Source organism: Pygocentrus nattereri, chromosome 7 (genome assembly GCF_015220715.1).
Source record: "Pygocentrus nattereri isolate fPygNat1 chromosome 7, fPygNat1.pri, whole genome shotgun sequence".
NCBI classification, from domain to species: Eukaryota; Metazoa; Chordata; class Actinopteri; order Characiformes; family Serrasalmidae; genus Pygocentrus; species Pygocentrus nattereri.
The window spans coordinates 29,095,273-29,114,539 of record NC_051217.1 but is presented as its reverse complement, the minus strand read 5'-3'; the positions used below and the strand labels follow the sequence as shown (position 1 = coordinate 29,114,539).

The 19,267-nt window shown below is 39.8% G+C and overlaps 1 protein-coding gene across 1 annotated transcript; it reads left to right on the top strand.

The window, feature by feature from the left end:
* Positions 1-11,145: 11,145 nt before the first annotated feature.
* On the top strand, positions 11,146-16,839 carry ctsh (cathepsin H). Its single transcript, XM_017711117.2, has 12 exons — positions 11,146-11,399; positions 11,614-11,645; positions 11,831-11,936; positions 12,502-12,572; positions 12,654-12,758; positions 12,878-12,964; positions 13,290-13,345; positions 13,547-13,628; positions 13,879-13,947; positions 14,047-14,153; positions 16,250-16,375; positions 16,516-16,839. Exons 1-12 carry the CDS (start codon positions 11,321-11,323, stop codon positions 16,583-16,585), a joined length of 990 nt encoding a protein of 329 aa, XP_017566606.1. The 5' UTR covers positions 11,146-11,320; the 3' UTR covers positions 16,586-16,839.
* Positions 16,840-19,267: the final 2,428 nt, after the last annotated feature.

Here is a 19,267-nt window from a genome sequence, read left to right as displayed (position 1 = left end):
ATTACATCCCTGCTTTGTACATTTACTATAACTGACTATAGTCCATTTATTGCTGCACTACTTATCATCCCCCACCCATCTATTAATGGAAAGAGACCACCATAGGACCACCACTGACCAGATATTATTTGGGTGATATGGAAATCTCAGCGCAGCATGGAAATAGTTGATCTAGATTCTCTGAAGAGTAAGTGTGCACAGCATTAGAACCCTGAGAGCGCTGCTCTACCTCAAATGTGCCAGTGCCACATATACTACCATGCCTCTTCCATGCCAGTGTGACTGCTGGGCTGAGAATGGTTCAACACCCAAACAGTGTCTGGTCAGCAGTGGTCCTACTGTGGTCCCTTTTCATTGACTGATGGGAGTGAAGCTTCTTTTAAATGTGGCTGCTGTGTTTAAGTTTATTACCGATTTCTATTTATTTCTATGCAGACTTCTGCAGGTTTTCATCCTAAATGCCTTCATGCACGAGTTCATCATCCCATCAAGGAAAAGAAGCTCACGACGTGAGCTCTCACCAGACAAAGAGTCTCTCTGAAACACATATAATTTAATCACGTTAATCATTTTATGAAGTAACCTAAAAACCAATAATTAAACAGTTAAAGTATCCAGATATTTTTGGATGGCACTGTATACGAAAGGCACCTGATGTAATGCCTAGTGAGTGTAAGTACAAGCTCTTAAACTGACAATTCAATGTACACTTGAAATGCGGGGGGCGAAGAGGCAGACGCATATATACGGAGATAAGCGACTTTTATTAAGGGCGAATCCAGGGTCGTGGTTGATACAGTCCAGGGTCATAGAGCCAACGCGAACACATTGGGGTGCAGACATGATAAACACAGAAACACAGAACAAACATACAAATACGATCAAACAGTACATACAAACAGCACATCAAACATCAAACAGTACAAAGTCCAGCGAAAACAACGGGCAAACACGGGGCTTATAAAACACAGGGATAACGAGGGACAGGCAGAAAACAGGTGGTGACAATCAGGGGCACAATCACAAAACAAGGGGCCGGACAAGGAAACCAAAACAAAGAAAACACATGGAAGAGCAAAACAAAGGGGCACATGGACGATCAGAAAGTAAACAGAAAAAGGACATGGAGTACTGGGAGGAGCCAACTGTGACAACAGTACTGTGCCAAGCCAGAGACTTTCATTTGTTTAATTTCCAGTCAAAACAGTCATTAAGTTAATGTTTTTTTCAGTGTCTGAAAAAAGAAGAAAATGTACTTAACAGAACTTAACATACACATCATCAGCATTTAGTGTTTCCCAACTTTGCCTTAGTAATAGCTTCCATCCTTTTCAGAAGACTTGCTTTCGTATTTTTCGAGAAATCCGCAGGAATAATTTTTTACCTCTTAGAAGTTGGTGGCATTTTCTGATTCTCATTATCCAAATAATCCCAAACACATTAAGTGATGTTGAGGTCTGGACTCTGTGGTGGCTAGTCCATTGTTTTGAGAACACCAGCAGTATATATTTTGTCTATGTCCTTTTCTCAATAATGGCTTCCTGACAGCTACACATAATTTCAGACTTTTAGCACTGAACTGCCTCCTCACAGTGGAAGGATTGGATTTGATGGAATGAATGGATGGAAGAAATGTGGATTTTTACAGATCTAAAGCAAGTTGAGCTTGATTCTTTCCTCTTTCAGAGATGAAAGCTTCAAGTACTGTTTATCTGAAGTTTAGTTTTAATGGTCTACCAGGTCCTGCATGGTTGTTAGGAATCCCCATTTTCTCTATATCTTTTAATTATTTTCTGAACCCGAGTTTTGGAAATGAAGGGTGGTGTCTGACTTAAGAGGTATTTTCTAACTTGGGGCTCTCAATGCAGTTCCATTTGGAGTACATGAAGTAAAGTTTAGCACCTCCTCTAAAACACCTGACTCAAATTCATAATTTCATGGGTGTTAGAGCAGTGGGGGAAAAGTCAATAAAATGTATATAAGCACATACACAACCCTAGTGCCTGATACTACGAAGCCCCCAGAAGGACATGGAGAAGAAATTATGTTTTTTTCCACAATGGTTAAGAAAACAGTGCAGGCTGCGAAATGACATGGGATATTTTTTCTCAAATTGATTAATTATGATGAGATATTTTTTCAGGATACTTATCTCAAGATATATAGGGAAAACTTGAGCATACTACTCACTCTGACATGTAGATGGCACCAAGTCAAGAAGCATTCCATTCATTATTATCTCCCCAAGCCAATGACCATTTTTCTGGGGTGCTGAAAATGATGTATCTGTGATTGGATCTATTCTTTTTTTATAATTCTTTATTTATCGTATTTGTGTTTTTTCATAACAAAAACCCCATCAAAAAATAAATAAATAAATAAAATTAAATTTAAAAAAAGGAGAGAAAATAATAATAATAATAATAATAATAATAATAATAATAGATACACATATATATATAAAATAAATAAATAATGGTCACAATACATATCCTGTAACTACCCAATCACAACAGATGGTGCCGGCTACATAAAACAGTCAGAGGTCCATAAGTGGTTTCCCTATTTTCTGAAAGATGTCTCCTTTATCTTTTAAGCAGTAAGTAAGTTGTTCCAATTGCAATGTTTCATTCATCGTTTTTTTGAACAGACTGAGTGTTGGAGGCCTTTGTTGATTCCAATTGAGCAAGATGCACTTCTTTGCTGTGTGTGATATTAAGCCAATCCTCTTAACAGTTGTGGGATCCAATGTCCTGTCCAGATCGGTACCAAATAGGTACCATATAGGTGCAAAACGTATTGGGATTTCCAAAACCTTAACAGTTAAATCATGTATCTCTCTCCAAAAATGTTTTAATGCCCCACAAAACCAAAAAACATGAATAAATGACCCTAAGCACATTTTACAGCGATGACATCTGGGGGATGAGTTAGGGTATATTTTGTTTAAACGAACTGGGGTGAGGTACATCCTATGTAAGAATTTATAGTTCTGTTCAATTATTTTGTTGTTAGGCAATGAGATAAAGACACTCTGACAGATAGTATCCCATTGTTCATCACTGAGAACACATCCCAAATCTTTCTGCCACACACTCTTCAGTGACGTCAAAGAGGAACTATGATTATCTAACAAGGTACTATAGAGTAGGGAAATTTTTCCTTTCAATGGCGTGGAACTTTCCAAAATCTCCTCCAAACCGGACAGCCCCAAAGACAGATGCCCATTCCTCTTCAGTGTAGTAATTAAGTGCAGAATTTGTAGGTATTTATAAAAATCCTGTTTTGGAATTTTAAACTCCAATTTTAAATCTGAAAAAGATTTAAGGGAGCCGTCACTAAACAAGTTCTGAAACTTGTATATACCATATTCTTTCCAGTTAGTGAATAGGGACTTACCGACTGAAGGCGGCAAATCCAGATTGGAGGATATTGGAGCTAACAAAGATATTTTGCCAAAAGAACCACAGAACTTCTTTACATCTTGCCAAGCCTGCAAAATATTATAAATTACAAATGTTCTTGGCACTGAATGTAATACATTTATATTAGTAATGAATGGTAGGTAATCCAGAGGGGTAGGGAAACAAAGTTCTCCCTCAATATCTGTCCAGCGAGCAGATCCACGGTTCTGTAACCAGCCAATCAAACCCTTCACCTGAGCAGCCCAATAGTATAACTGTAAATCCGGCAGTCCCAATCCCCCTTTTGTTTTGGATTTGGTTAAAGTTTTTAGAGCTATTCTAGGTAGGGATTTCTTCCAGATAAAAGAGCTTATCAATTTATTTATGGATCTAAAAAATATCTTATCCAAGTAACAGGGCAATGACTGAAATAAATAACAAAGTCGTGGTAGGACATTCATTTTTATCACATTGATTCGTCCAAGTAATGAGATGGGAAGCAGATGCCAGTGTTCAAATTCCTCCTTGATTCTTTGAAGTAATGGGGTATAGTTTATATGAGATAAGTCTTTAAGTTTAGGGGACACATTCACACCCAGATACTTAAATCCTTCCTGTGCCCAAGCAAAGGGTGATGTACTCTTGAGTTCAATAGATACTGGGGAGCTTAATAAACATGCGTTGGATTTTGTTAAATTAACTTTATAACCTGATATCTTTCCAAATGTATTTATAAGATCCAATACTGCTGGAATTGATTGCTCTGGGCTGGTCAGGAACAACATAATATCATCTGCATACAATGATATCCTGTTGTCCATCTTTCCAATAGTAATTCCTGAAATTTGTCCACTAGTCCGTATGGCCGCTGCAAATGGTTCGACTGCCAAGTTAAATAAATACGGGGATAGTGGGCAGCCTTGACGGCAGCCCCTAGACAAGTCAAACTTTTCGGAAAGGGAGCCATTTACACATATTTGGGATTGGGGTTTACTATACATAGATTTAATCCACCCAACAAATCTATCACCAAAATTTAATTTCTTTAGGACGGAGAATAAGTATGGCCACTCAACCCTATCGAACGCTTTTTCCGCATCAAGTGATATTAATAACACTGGTTGTGCATGTAGGGCCGAGTAGTCAATTATATTTAATAATCTCCTAATATTGTCTGAAGCATACCGGGCCTTCACAAAACCAGTCTGATCTGGATCAATAAGCTGGGGAAGTAAATCTTCTAATCTATGGGCAAATAGTTTTGATATAATCTTGAAGTCAACTGGAAGTAATGAAATTGGTCGATAAGAGGCGCAGTCTGTATCATCCTTTTCTTTTTTATGTATTAACGATATCACCGCTGTCCTCATCGACTCCGGAAGAGTTCCGTTTTCAAAAATGTCTGCAAGCATGGGCATAAAAAGGGGTTCGATTTGAGGCCAAAAGGCCTTATAGAATTCTACAGGATAGCCGTCCATTCCTGGAGCTTTTCCAGAGGACAGTGACATGATTGCCTGCAACACCTCCTCTGCAGTAAATGGAGAGGTCAAACGTTCCTTGTCATCTTCAGAAATTGAAGGTAGATGTATATTTTCTAAAAATGCACAGATATCTGGTTCTGGGGGATTTTCTGATGTGTATAACTGTGTGTAGAAGTCAAGAAATGAGGACTGTAGTGATTGTATATCATATTTTAATTGACCTGTTTTGTTGCATATACATTTTATAGTGCGATCGGAACTTTCTTTTTTAAGCTGATATGCTAGGAGCCTACTAGGTTTATTACCATATTCATAGTAATGTTGTTTAGTGAAAAATATAAGTTTTTTAACATGTTCAGTTTGGATAGAATTAAGGCTACTTCTAACAGACTTTAGTTTCCTGAAATTTTCATCTGTAGGTGACTGTTTATGAGATTGTTCCAAATTAAGAAGCTCCTTTTTAAGTTGCTCTGCTTTTTTAATTGCCAGCTTTTTCTTAGCAGAAGTATATGAAATCAGCTGTCCTCTAATCACAGCCTTAGCTGCGTCCCAGATCACAGCAGGGGTGACAGGGGAGGTTGCATTATCCTGTCTATACTGTTCCAGCCAAAGTCTAATATTATCGCAGGCTTCTGTGTTTGTAAGAAGTGAAGAGTTAAACTCCCAATACTTAGTTTGGTATGTCTGCTGAGCAAGAGAGAGTTGAAGGTAAACCGGTGAATGATCTGATATAAGGATAGATCCTATACTACAAGAGATGACTGAAGAAAGATCATTTTTGGGTAGAAGAAAAAAGTCCAATCTAGAATATGTTTTGTGCCTGGCTGAGTAAAAAGTGTAGTCTTTTGACGTGGGATTGAATTCTCTCCATACATCAACAAGGCCTGCTTCTCTAGCGGACACACTTAAGGTCCTTGATGCATTAGGGTTAGATGTTAACATCGAAGACTTATCTAGATTACTATCCATGCAACAATTAAAATCCCCAGCAATTATTCCGAAGTCTGAGGTATACTGACTGAACAATGTGATCTTATCTGTCATAAATTTAGGGCAGTCCTCATTTGGTGCATAGATATTAAGCAATGAAAATTCTTGACCATATAGGAGCCCACGAACCAATACATACCTACCTTCACAGTCAGTAATTTGTTCTTTAAAAATAAAAGGAAGCTTTTTATGAATGAGTATTGCTGTTCCCCTTTTATTACTTGTGAAGCTTGAAAAATAAACTTGTCCCACCCAATCTCTCTTAAGCTTTTTGTGCTCCTCGCTGGACAGATGTGTCTCCTGTAAGAAGGCAATCTCTGCCTTCTGCCTTTTCAGAAACGTAAGCAGTCTTTTGCGTTTAATTGGGTGACCTAGACCTCTGACATTGAATGTCATCACATTAAGGATGTGAGCCATAATGAAATTTGTACGTCATGTTGGTAATGGTTGACCATTTAGGGGAAAAAAAAAAAAATAAATCCCACCCCACTCCCCAAAGCAAAAGCCTTGTCCCCAGGTGACAAGACAGCCCTCTGTTAACAAATAGAGCCTCAACTAGTCTGGCACACAGCAAACACCCCCCAACACCGCACAATGTACCTGAATTATTATCTAATTATTTTAAAGAAAGAGTGCCTATTTCCCAGAGCTAACAGTTCTGCGGGACAGCAGACACATACAACCATTGCTAAAGTAGAAATGCAGGCCAAGCAAACTTGCTACGCTTAGAAACAAAACGACATTAACCTATCCAAAAAACAGAACACTAAACCTCATGAGAACATTTGTAGCTTTAGCCTGCAATGTCCTGTCCCACTGATCACTGTAACATGGTTACATCATAAATCAGTCGAGCTTAGTTTAGGATAATAAGCTTATACTTATGTTTATCAGTGTGAACTCTCACCCCTTCTCCCTAAAGACACAGTGTTAACGTGACCACTCAGTCTACCTGGCACTGGTATTACGGTAGAAATCTTCGGCTTCTTGCTGTGATGCGAACAGCTGGATCTTCCCGCGGTGTAGCACCCTCAACTTACACGGGTGATGATGGAACCCGCGGAAAGTCCCCATAAGTCAAGAACTTCTTGACGCCGTCGAACTCGCGCCTCCGTCTGATCGTTTCTGCAGAGAGATCCTGGGCAAATGAGAGCTTGGTTCCATCATATGTGATGTCTCGTTGCCTTGTGGTACATAGGACGAATTCTTTATCTTGAAATTTGAGGAAACGGATAAGAACCGCTCGGTTGTGGTTAGGTCTAGCAGGTGCCAGGGTACGGTGCACTCTTTCCAGTATGAAGGACCTGTCGGACCCCAGGTCCAACCATTTGGGAAGCATGTCGTGCACAAAATCTAAGCATGGGCGACTACCTTCAGCTCCCTCCTTAAGACCGAACACCCGAATGTTCTTCCTCCTCGCACGGTTCTCCAAGTCGTCCGTCTTTGCCTCCAGGTACGCGAGCCGCTTTGTAGCTGAAGCTAACGCTGACTCAGTTTTGTCGAGCTTTTCTTCGGCCGCTAGTATACGGGCTTCAGCTTCCTCGATGCATTTTCTGTTGGCCGTGACGTCTCCTTTGGTGTCAGCTAGCTTGTTTTCTATCACCGTGACAGAGTTCACCGAGTCGCCCAGGCGGTTGTCGATTCCGTCGAGCTTGGAACCAAACTCAGAACGGAGAGCTTTTAGCTCGGTTAGCACCTCAGCTACACTCGCCATGCTGTCAGCCTCGGTATTCCCAGCCGACGGCGTCGTTTTCGCAAGTCGCGAACTTGTCTTGCGTGCTTTAGTGAAAACGTCGCATTCCCTGACTGACAAAGGATTTGACATGATCAAAGCCGAGTTGTGGGTCAACTTTGTAAATGTTTGGGGTAGTTTTTGTGCGAAATTGAGAGGAGTCCCTACACCATGCAGCCATCCTCGCCGGGGTCATGTCACCACGAAAGGGTGGGCCGACATCATCAAACCCTACAGAGTTAACAAAATTAATCTGGCCCAATTCTGGCTGGGTCCCCAGCCCAGATCTGGCCCTGTAAAAAAAGAACTAATGGGCCCAGATGAGGCCCACACACTATAAAATTAGTATAACTATGGATGTGGCCCAGATCTGGCCCATATACTGTAGAATGAGTAGAACTAACAGAGAGTTAAGTAGAACCAGTAAGTACAACCAAGGGATCTGGCCCAGCTCTGGCCCATGTACTGTAATGTGTGCAAATTTAATGGCTGTGGTCCAGATCTGGCCCGCACACTGTAAAGTGACCATATTTAACAGGTGTGGGTCAGATCTGGCTCATATATGGCACACAGTTATGCCTGACTACCCACCTTGGTCCCCAGCCCGGAAGTGGCCCTGCAGGACCCCACACTCATTTATTGCAGAACATGAAAATATTAGTAATGTTTCTTCCTAATAACCAATAGGTGTTGACAAAAGCCATTTCAGAATGAAAACTCCATGTTGATTTTGGTTAAATTAATAAAAACAGAAAGCTTCACCTTTGTGATCAGTCATTATCTGCAGTATTTGTGTTTACATCTTCAAGGACATATACTGCTGGTTGTTCCGGAGACCATCTGCCTTTTTGTCAAGGAGTATAATATTTTCTGCATTCATAAATACATTTCTCACAATCTTTCTGCATTCATTTTAAACAGTGGCGAATGAAAAATTCTTGAGCCAAATGGAAAGGCCACTGAAATAGAGGCTAAATCTTACATCTTCCTTGGAGCACTGTTTCACTGGGTTTAGAATGTAATTTCTCAGACATTTTATTTCAAATCAGCGATGACAAAAATGTCTGAAATGAATGTCTTTATAAAATAGATACATTCCTGATATCAAGCCAACTGTGTATGTGACACTGTTTTGCAATTTAACTTGATCAACAGCATTTTTTTATTCTGTATGCAGTAATTACTAGATAAAAGTTTTTTTAGTACACAAATATAAAACTGGATAATCTGATGCATCACTAATGATTTTAAATGCATGATTTTATTCTATATTATGTTAAACATGGGAACTTTCTGGGATTTGCATCAGATCCCCATTCAGTAAGAGGTAGGTTTAGAAATTGACTCCATCATTTAGAATGTATTCAGATTGTTTATTGTTTATCACAATTACAAACATAAAGTAGAAAAAATACTGATGCACAAAAGCAAACATGCAACAGCTAGTCACAACACAAGATAAAACAAGCAATGTATGTTTTTCGTTAATTACATAACCTATAGTAACATTTAATAAACGTTTAGGTTTGTAGTGATTTGTTGTTCAAAAATATATTTAAAATACTAGATGACAGTTATTCAGTGACTTTAATATTAATAATAATACAATTTTCAAAATAAAAATAATAATAATAATAAATAAAATATTCAAAATACTTGTTCTGAAGTAAAAACTTACCATTTATAAACACTCCTAAAATTTTACACCGGTCCAAACCTGTCCATTTCCTGATGCCTGAGGAAAAAGAAAAAGCATTCAGCTATCATTTACTTATTTAACTGACTTCCAGATAACAGTTTTTGTATTAAACTGTACAACAAATCCCTTTACCTGACACCCTGGAGCAACACCACCATCATCATTTCCCACGGTCCCCTCTGCAGACTGAATGAGCTCTGTCACTTTGGAAGGTGTTCCGCGGTAAGCAGTCGCAGAACCCCAGTAACAGCTGGTCTGGAACAGAGGCTTTTACTTTAGAAACTGAATAATGAGGCAAGAACTCCACAACTGCAAGATCTGTAATCAACAAGAAAGGTTTTGTTCTAACAAACATTAAGAAACCCATAATCAAAAAATAAGCTACTTAGCTACAGGTCGAACTAATGTAACCTAAAGCACTCCTGAAAACAACCCTGATATGGACCAGGAAATATCACCTCAGGTGAACAACCACAGCACCTGTTTTAACCTGTTTTCTTCTAGTTTTACTGACTTACACAGAAGGGTGACGTGTGTGCACGTAAGAGGACTTGACACTGTCAAGACAACGCGCTAGCTCCGAGCTAACACGCTAACTGAGGTAAGTAAAATTATGGCAGAACACTTAAAAACACCTGTTATTGCTTTAAATGCTCCGAGTAGTTAGCTAACCTTAGCTCGCGGTTAGCTCGGAGCTAGCGCTTTAGCGTGGGTTAACGCCGTTAACCCAACCGCCAGCTAACGTTAGTTAAGTATTCTGAACATTTAGCAAAAATGAATAAGTTGACATTATTCACGGCGATTTAGCAACGAAGAAAAGCGTAGCTAAACTTTGAACTGATTTCATTAATCTAATCTAGCGAGTCTGTGCTTTTCAAGTGTTAAGGTTAGCCATAGTTATAACTTTCTATTTTCCATACTGGAACAACAATTCGAAATATTTAATCTCACTGAACTAAACTTCCACTTCACAAATCATGTTCGCGTATGTACACGTGATGTTGTAAAGGATATTATTTACCCTCTTAATGTCCTTTGTCTTCTTGAAGAGAATTGGTCTTTTCCTCTGGCCCAGCTGCTGGTTGTCCATTTGAAAATGATGAACTTGGTCTGGCGCAGCATTAAGGTGCCTTAAGGCCCTCTTCCTTTATCCACACTGTTGGGCCACAACATTTATACCAGAAACTGCCCTTAAAAGTTAAAACCATACACAGCTGTCCAGTATCTGGCCCACATGCCTGATATCCCTCCTGAAGTCAACCAACACTCGCGTATATAAGCCAGAATCGGCCCAGAACGGTCTGCTATTCCAGTGAGCCAAAAGTACTCAGAGGTGTAAACCATCCGATCACGAATCCGTCGCAACGTAATTGTGCTGTGACCCTTTTCCATCAACCAAATTGTTGGGCCGCAACACATATACCAAAATTGGCCTTTAAACGTAAATATGAGTCAAAATGTTACACAGCTGTCCAGCATCTGGCCCAGTTGTGACCCACGTGTATGTAAACCAGAATCGGCCCAGAACTGTGTATGGATTAAGAATGGGATGTCACTCAAGTTCATATGCGTGTGAAGGCAGACGAGCGAGCGAGACAACACTTTTGGGAATATGGTGCATGTCCGCGGTATTTATTCAAGAGCAGCCAGCTTAACGGCTACAGGTGGATGCATGCAGAGTATTTAGAGGATACGGCGCGCGTCAACAAAGAAGATGTCCAGGAAATTATCTCAAGGTAATTATACCGAAAAACGATATCGAGATAATTAACGTTTAAAAAATCTGAGGTGTTTTTTTTACCCATTATAAAAACACATGTATTTTTCCCCATGTCCTTTCGGGCGCTCCGTATGATGGATAGCTTCCCGAGGTCAGTGCCATTTCTAACGCCTTTATCCTCCTCCTTAGCGCAGACATGCTAATCAGCTCTATGTCATGTGATGCAGGGAAGTTTTTATTTCCTCCGTTTGTCATACGAGCCGCAGAGTCGCGGAGATCCAGTCGGCATCAAACATGAAAGCGCTCGCTTTAACTGTGTCCTTACTCGTGTTTCTCTACTGCGTCTGTGCGACGCCTCTGGTAACAGAAAAAGGTAAGAGTTAAGACTGCATTACAAATGTAGATACGAGTTTTAACGTCTCACTGCGTTTACTTTCGGTTTTGCTATTGGTTTGGGGCTGCTTTAGCTAAAGTTAGCCTTCTCTGAGGAGGAACTGTTTACTCCAGCACAGTTTTTATTCGTCTAATCCTTTTGTCATCGGTTTAATGTATAACGTCTTACATAAAGCCTGTGTTCGCTGTTCCAGATGAGTTTGGCTTCAAAACATGGATGTCTGAGGTAAGAACCTGGACATTGTGGTACCAACAGAAGTACAATTTAAGCCCAAGTGGCGTCCCTTTATTCACTGTAGTCTAAAAAAGGAAGTGAAAACCACCCCCCAAAATCCCAGCCTGTGAGACCAACTGACTTCTGTACGACGTGCATTAAAAAGAAGTGTTTTCTTTTGTAAATCTTGTCTACAGCACAATAGAAGATACAGCGTGGATGAGTATTACCAGAGGCTGCAGATTTTCACTGAAAACAAGAGGAGGGTCGACCAGCACAATGCAGGAAATCACAAGTTCAGAAGTAGGTTTGTGGTGTTATTTACACAAAATCTCAGCTGGTTTAAAGGGGAATTTCAGAAACTTGATGTGAAGTTGTGCATTGTAGAGAAACCTACTTGGATTGGGCAGTGGTGGTGAGAGGAACCTGAGATATCTGCAGTGTGAATATAGACAGTTTATTTAGCATTCAGAACCACTAGTAAATTTACACGTCTTCCAAGTTTTTATCAGCAGTGTTGATAATGGTAAAATAGTGGTAAATCCAACAAAGCATTTGGTTTTTGGATATCATTTTCCTTAAAAGGCCCTGAACGTAACTTTCTGCCATGAGGATATTTTAAATAATTAAACCTGATCTCAGAACAGCACATTCATAACCATTTCACGTTTAGAGGCATTAAACACGTTGGACATCTGGTTCCTGTCACCACTTTTGTGAACGATTCTTTTTATTCTGAGTTTCTTTAGAATGGCACTCTGAATGTAGATCTTATCGATTTGATTATGCTGAAATCAATGGAATTCATCTTTAGACATAGTACCCAAAAATGTAATAACCTTATGCACATTTCTTTTGTACCACACAGTGGGACTAAACCAGTTTGCTGACATGACCTTTGCTGAATTCAAGAAAAAGTACCTTCTGACTGAGCCTCAGGTATCCAGTGGTAGCACTTGCTATTAACTAAGACAAGTAGACACACTAAACATTATTAACTCTTTATTTAAAATGTGGCAGAACTGTTCAGCTACCAAAGGAAATCATGTTAGCAGCAATGGGCCATATCCAGACTCCATTGACTGGAGGAAGAAAGGGAACTATGTCACCCATGTAAAGAACCAGGTATCTAGTCTGTTACTAACAGTTAATAACCTGTGTCAAGGTAAAATGTGTCTCTGCTAAAAGCAACATTCAGTGAATCAGATGTTCTGAAGGGAACTTTTACATCTAAACTGTTTCAGGGTTCTTGTGGCAGCTGCTGGACTTTCTCTACTACAGGATGTCTGGAGTCAGTCACTGCAATTGCCACAGGGAAGCTCCTTCTATTGGTGAGCAGCAGATCCTAAGCATTGAGGATCCTCCATTTTACCTAACAATTCAATTAAAGATGCAGGGTGTTTCTTTTTCAGTACTAAGAAATGTTAATGAAACTGTACTTAATAAATGAGAATTGAAGAATTACACTGTTAATCACTGTAGCTGCTGTACACTTTATGAGGGCTTTCTTTTAGCGTACATGCTTAAATGCTAGTTCAACATAAACTAGTCATTTTGTCATATTACATGTAGTTGGACTATGTGTTTCATACAATGGTGCTTTTCTGCTGTGTACTGTGTTTCTGCCATCCTACTTCGGCTATCATTATTTTTCAGGCAGAGCAGCAGTTGGTAGATTGTGCTGGCGCTTTCAACAATCATGGCTGCAATGGGTGAGTGTAGATAAGCAGGTCGAAAGTCTAATTTTTCCAAAAGGGGTAAAGTTTGTAGACAATAAAACACAAATAAGACACTAAGAATGTAAAACTATAAAACCTTTGTTCATATCACATGACATGAATCCACAGTGTCATGTGTTGTTCTTAGATCTTCATTTGCACTTGAATGCATATACAAACCCCTCTGTCTTTTAGTGGACTTCCGAGTCAAGCCTTTGAGTACATCAAGTACAGTAAAGGAATTATGACAGAGGATGACTACCCCTACACAGCTCGAGTGAGTGAACTGCTACTTTTCCCACCAACAAAGCAATGCTTGTCATATAATTAATGACACACAGTATTTTGGTTTTTCTCATCATGGTCTTAGACAGGGCTCTACAGATAGTAATCCAAGATAATTGTAATTGATTGCAAAGTAATTTACTTATGATGTGCATCAATATCATAAAATTGAAGTAATCAAACGGTTTAAACACCCAGAGTTTGCTTTAAAAGACCTATATTCTCTTATTTTTTGATTGTAGGATGGTCCTTGTAAGTACAATCCTCAGCATGCTGCTGCTTTTGTGAGGGATGTGGTAAACATCACACTTGTAAGTATTCCCAAATCCTCATTTATTTACTGATTTCAAATCAGTACACTTAAAGTACTCATATTTGAACCTCTGAACAGTACATGGTCTTTCTTTAAGTATGATGAGATGGGGATGGTGGACGCTGTGGCCAGGTTCAACCCTGTCAGCTTTGCTTATGAGGTGACGAATGACTTCATGTTCTACACAGGAGGAGTGTACAGCAGGTAAAAATTACAGTCCCATTCCAGCATTTTCAAGAGGGTTCCTCATGACAGCTGCAATGGCAACCTGACTACAACATTCATAGAGCCTGTAATGTTGAATCAAATTCAGCTAAGATTAAGGAGCGTGCTGAGTTAAGATACTGGTGTCTCCGACAACAATGCTACATCCACTATGTTCTCCCTTGAAATTTCCATTCTGGAAATCTGTTTATGAGTTGGCCCACCTACTGGCAATTTTGCACTACCATTTCCACATCTTGTGTGGTCAGACATGAAAAAAATTGTCAGGCAAATGCAGCGTGCTACAGCCATGCAAGCAAGCAAACAATCTGGATCCTGAGCTAAAAAGCCTTGGCATCTTTCTAAAAAGCTCCATGACCAGAGATGCAGTAAAACTATTAGCTAGTAAATAAACGATTAACTAGTGAGCATTAGTGACGTATTTGAAAGAAGAGAATAGCTTTAAGACAGATGCTGAGTTGGCAATTTTTTTTCTTGAACAAGTAGGTACTGAGCTTCAGCCAAGGTTAGCTAACCTTAAGTAATTCATCATGGCTACTAGTAGGGATTGGCATTTCAAGTCATTTCAAAATTCAGGTACACTTGCATTCATACTCTGGTCCATGAGTTATCAAAGCAGATGAGGCTGAAAGCTGAAGCTTTCTGTTTGCCAGCTTCTTGTTCAAATTCTCACGTTCCACCTTAAATGTTGCAGCAGTTACATTCTGGAACCTCGGGTGCAAGCATCTGCTGCATCAGTTAAGGTGGAATGGTCAAATTCATAGAAAAAGCTGTCATTTAAGGCAGTGCGTATTTTCAGGTCAGTGTGTTTTTATGTTAAGGATAACAGCTTAGAATAAAACACATTCCTAATGAGAGCTGCTGAATCCTTAGTGGAAAATTACAGCTGCACTGTGTAAGACTTTTTTTTGGCATTACTGAATCAGGAGGAAAAAACACACACTAAAATAAGGTGGCCGTGTGCTGTTCCAAGTCACCATGTAACACCTCACACAGTAATTAAAAGCCAGAGGTATCGAGTTGGATTTTGCTGGAGTATTTCTGCCTACATCATAAGTATTCACTTATTAATGCCACATGTACAGGCTCAAAAGAATGTCTGGCTCAATATTTAGTTCTCAGATGAAAAAAAACAACATTGTGCTAATGGGGTCTAAAGCACAATCGATGTTACACAATGTTCTTCTGCATGTTGCATGCAATTACACATTTCCACCAGAGAAGTCTCCAAATCCTTAAAACCTACATAGCTTAGATAAGCATTTACCAACCCTGCTCCTGGAGGCACATTGCCTGCACATTTAATGTTAACCCTGCCTTAACACACCCACTTCAACTCAGTAAGTGGCTGATAATGTGCTGATTAGTTGGATCAGGTGTGTTGGAAGCAAGGAAAACAATAATATGTGCAAGGCAGTGTGCTTCATGGACCAGGGCTGGGAAACACTGGTACAGACATAAATTACCTAGAGAAAATCACAGCAGCTAAAAGCTCACCAAGAAACACATTTAAAAACACTCATGAGCTTTAAGCTAACACTTTTGAGCTATCCAAAATAAAATTTTAATTCCACTTTAACAAATTTATTCATGAATGAATGTACAACATTTCAAAAGTTTTTAGTCCTGCTAAACTTTACATAGGCTATTGCTTTTTTGCTACACATGTACCTCGGTAACATTTACTGCCAACAACAGCGTGATTCCAGTATCCAGACTAAATTACTTCAGGTTATAAAAGCATGAAGGAGAAATAAAGTAGATAGGGAAGCTAAAGTTGGGTAAATGCAGGTCATAATTCTGTTAAAAGTGGGAGACGGGGTGTGAGAAACCTGAAATGTGAAATCTGAACCTGACTTGAGTTCAACAAAATAAGAGAAATGGTGTCCAAGCCTGACCAAACACTTCGGCAGTTGGACACAGTGTGGTTTGGACAAATACTACAGCCTCTACTGGCTAACTGTTGAAGCTACAAATTTTGGCCATGATAATATTCCTTTAAGTGTAATAATTGTTAATAATAATTGTTTTTAAGAGTATCACCTTCACTAATAGTGTGCATTGACATTTCTTAGCACTAAGTGTCACAACACTACGGACAAAGTGAACCATGCAGTATTGGCTGTGGGTTATGCGGAGGAGAATGACACCCCCTATTGGATAGTGAAGAACTCTTGGGGAACCAGTTGGGGAATAGATGGGTATGTTTGTCTCATTCATCAAAATTCATCATATGCAGGCTTGAGATGGGCAAAATATAAATTTCCATGTGAATACAGCTTTAATCATTTGTAGTTGTACATTGTGAACATATTAAAATATCACATTTTCTTCTATACAGATATTTCTACATTGAGCGGGGAAAGAACATGTGTGGCCTTGCTGCTTGCTCATCATATCCTGTGGTGTAAATGATTAAGCCACATTAATGTTTTAAATGGAAAGGGATGATCACATGAAATCTATTTTGCACAGCAAGTGTGAAGAGCTACAACATATAGTAGCTCATAGCATTGGTAACTACAGTATTTGAATCATTCAGTAATATCACCAGTTTGCTGTTTTTGAATTTTTAAGGATTGCCTTTTATGAGTATATACTGACAGAATACTGTTTAATGATTTTTGCCTAATAAATTTTTTTTATCAGGAGTTGTTTAAAGCCATATGTGTCTATTGTGTTCCTCATATGATTATTTGACTGCTCATTAAAATAAACATAAGAACAGTTAAACTTCCTTCTGCAAATCGCATGTTGGCACAAGGCTATGCAGATTATGGCTTTATGGCCAAAGGTGACATCTGAACCGGAACACTGATAAAGTGCCAATGAGAAATGTATCTTTTTTATTAAAACAGTAGTAACAAGAGAGGTAACAATACACTGAGAAATGCATCAATTGCATCTGTTGATACAAAGGAATGCAGTATTCTTGCAAATATTTCTTCAATTTCAATTTTTCAGCAATTGAAAGGTGGGAAACGTAGCATGAATTCAAATAAAATGCTAAAGCTCAGAAATGCAAGATGCAAGGAATACCAAGGTAGTCCAGCTGCTGTTACGAAAATAATTTAATTCAAATGAATTGGAAATGAAATGTGCTTTACTTGGTTAATCAGGATTCCCATTCTTTATAGTAAATCATTTTCTATGACTTTTCTAGGACATTTTCCATGACTTCTATACATGGCAGCTATGTCATACAGAAGGTCATATTAGAATGACATGCTTGTAGAGAGACAAGACAAAAAACATCTATCATTGAAAGCTTATCAATATAAAATCACACTCATAGTTTTAGTAGGCTGCAAGTCAAGTCCAGCTGCAAGTCCTTTTTTAAACTTCAAACTGGCTGCAGCACAAGTAGTACTGGAGACATACCGGCCACTTCATTGAGTACACCTACAATTACAGATTGTAGTCCATCTGTATATATACATACCTTGTTAGCCCCCTTTTACCCTGTTCTTCAGTGGTCATGTCCCCCAGTGGACCACCACAAAGCAGGCATTATTTGTGCAATGCACTGTTCCCCGCATTACAGTTACACTGATGTAGTGTTGGTGTGTTAGTGTGTGTTCTGCTGGTATGAGTAGATTAGATGCAGCAGTTCTGCTGGAGTTTTTATACACTTTGTCCGTTTAATGTCTGCTCAATCAGGCACTGCCACCTGTTGGTCCACCTGGTTGCTGCAATGTTTGTGAATGCTGCCCACATGATGCTGTTGGCTGGATATTTGTGGTTGGTGGACTACTCTCAGTCCAGCACTAACATGCTATAATATGATAAAATGGGCAATGAATATAAATACAAGGTGGTGTACTTATTGAAGAGGTCAGTCTGTGTATACAGTTCAAAGTTTGAATCACTGTTCAGACATGTGGAATCAATATTTTAAATAATATTGTACCACGTTCAAGGTATGTTTTACATGGTAATTCTAGGTTATTTGTTCTCCAGCAGTTCTTCTCTGTGTTGATTCTGATAACTCTTTATTTTGAAGGTGGGGCTAGCTGCCAGGCAGGAGGGGGGATATGTGTATGGAGCAGGAAGAACTGTGGGTCAGTCAAAAGCTGAGAGTCAGGAATGAGCTGAGTAGTGACTGAGCTATTAGAGAAAACTCTGCTTATGTGAGGTAGCTGTGACCAGCAACAGCTGGATAATAAAGCACCATGACGTGGGCAACGCTGTGTTTCTTTTAATACTGGTAAACACATTTGATGTCAGAAGTAAAGGTTTTAGTTGACGGTAGAGATCCAGACTACTTGGCCGCTAGCAGCTAAGCTAAGCTACAGAGCTCAGAGAAGAAGCGCTCTGTTGGTGTAACAGTAGAAGAGGACCACAGTGAATTTGCATCTTTAAGAGCGCCGCAGCCACAGGGGGTGAGTGGTACCACCTGGAAGAGCCTCAAGAGAGCAGTGGTGGCGATGGAGCATCCCACATGGTGCCCACACTTGGAAGTGCCAGCAAGCTCAGAGGCTAGCTTTCATTGCTCCCAACTGTTCCCAGCTACTACATCAGTGGAAAATCTAGGTGCAGATGGTGCAAAGATAGCAGTGCTTAGCAGTAAGACTCTAATAAAGCAGTACACTCCAATAAAGCAGACTGGAAGGTTTTCCATGCACAATTTGACCTGACAGCCAAATCATGTAAGTGGTCTGATGAACAGGAAGTCCTGCAGCTGACACGTTGTTTGACTGATGATGCATTAGCTTGCCTGCTAATGCTAGACCCTAGCGAGAGATCTGATTACAGTGCGTTGGTCTGGGCGCTCCAGAGGCAGGGCTCAATCTGTTTGATCTGTGTAACTGCCATAGACAGGCAAGGCAGTGGAACCATACATAATCACCCTGGATAATAATATTGAAACATTAGCTAGACTGGCTTATGCTCATGTGCCACCTCCTGTACAAATCAAGATAGCCTGGGACCAGCTCATCATGGCACTGTCTCCAACTGAGCTATGCAAGCCAAGCCATAAAGCCAGTGGCACAGGGCCGCAAGTCCCGGACACATAGCCGGCCAGGTATCTGACTAGGGCTTGTCCACTGAGGGTGTAGTCAGCGAGAAGAAGGCTGGCCTAGGCAAGAAGG

Bases quoted from the DNA above. Each gene is read 5' to 3' on its own strand.
- ctsh (XM_017711117.2), top strand. From the start codon at position 11,321: ATGAAAGCGCTCGCTTTAACTGTGTCCTTACTCGTGTTTCTCTACTGC. The intron at 13,629-13,878 runs GTGAGTGAACTG...TTTTGATTGTAG, and splicing joins ACTACCCCTACACAGCTCGA to GATGGTCCTTGTAAGTACAA. The intron at 13,948-14,046 runs GTAAGTATTCCC...TCTTTCTTTAAG, and splicing joins ATGTGGTAAACATCACACTT to TATGATGAGATGGGGATGGT.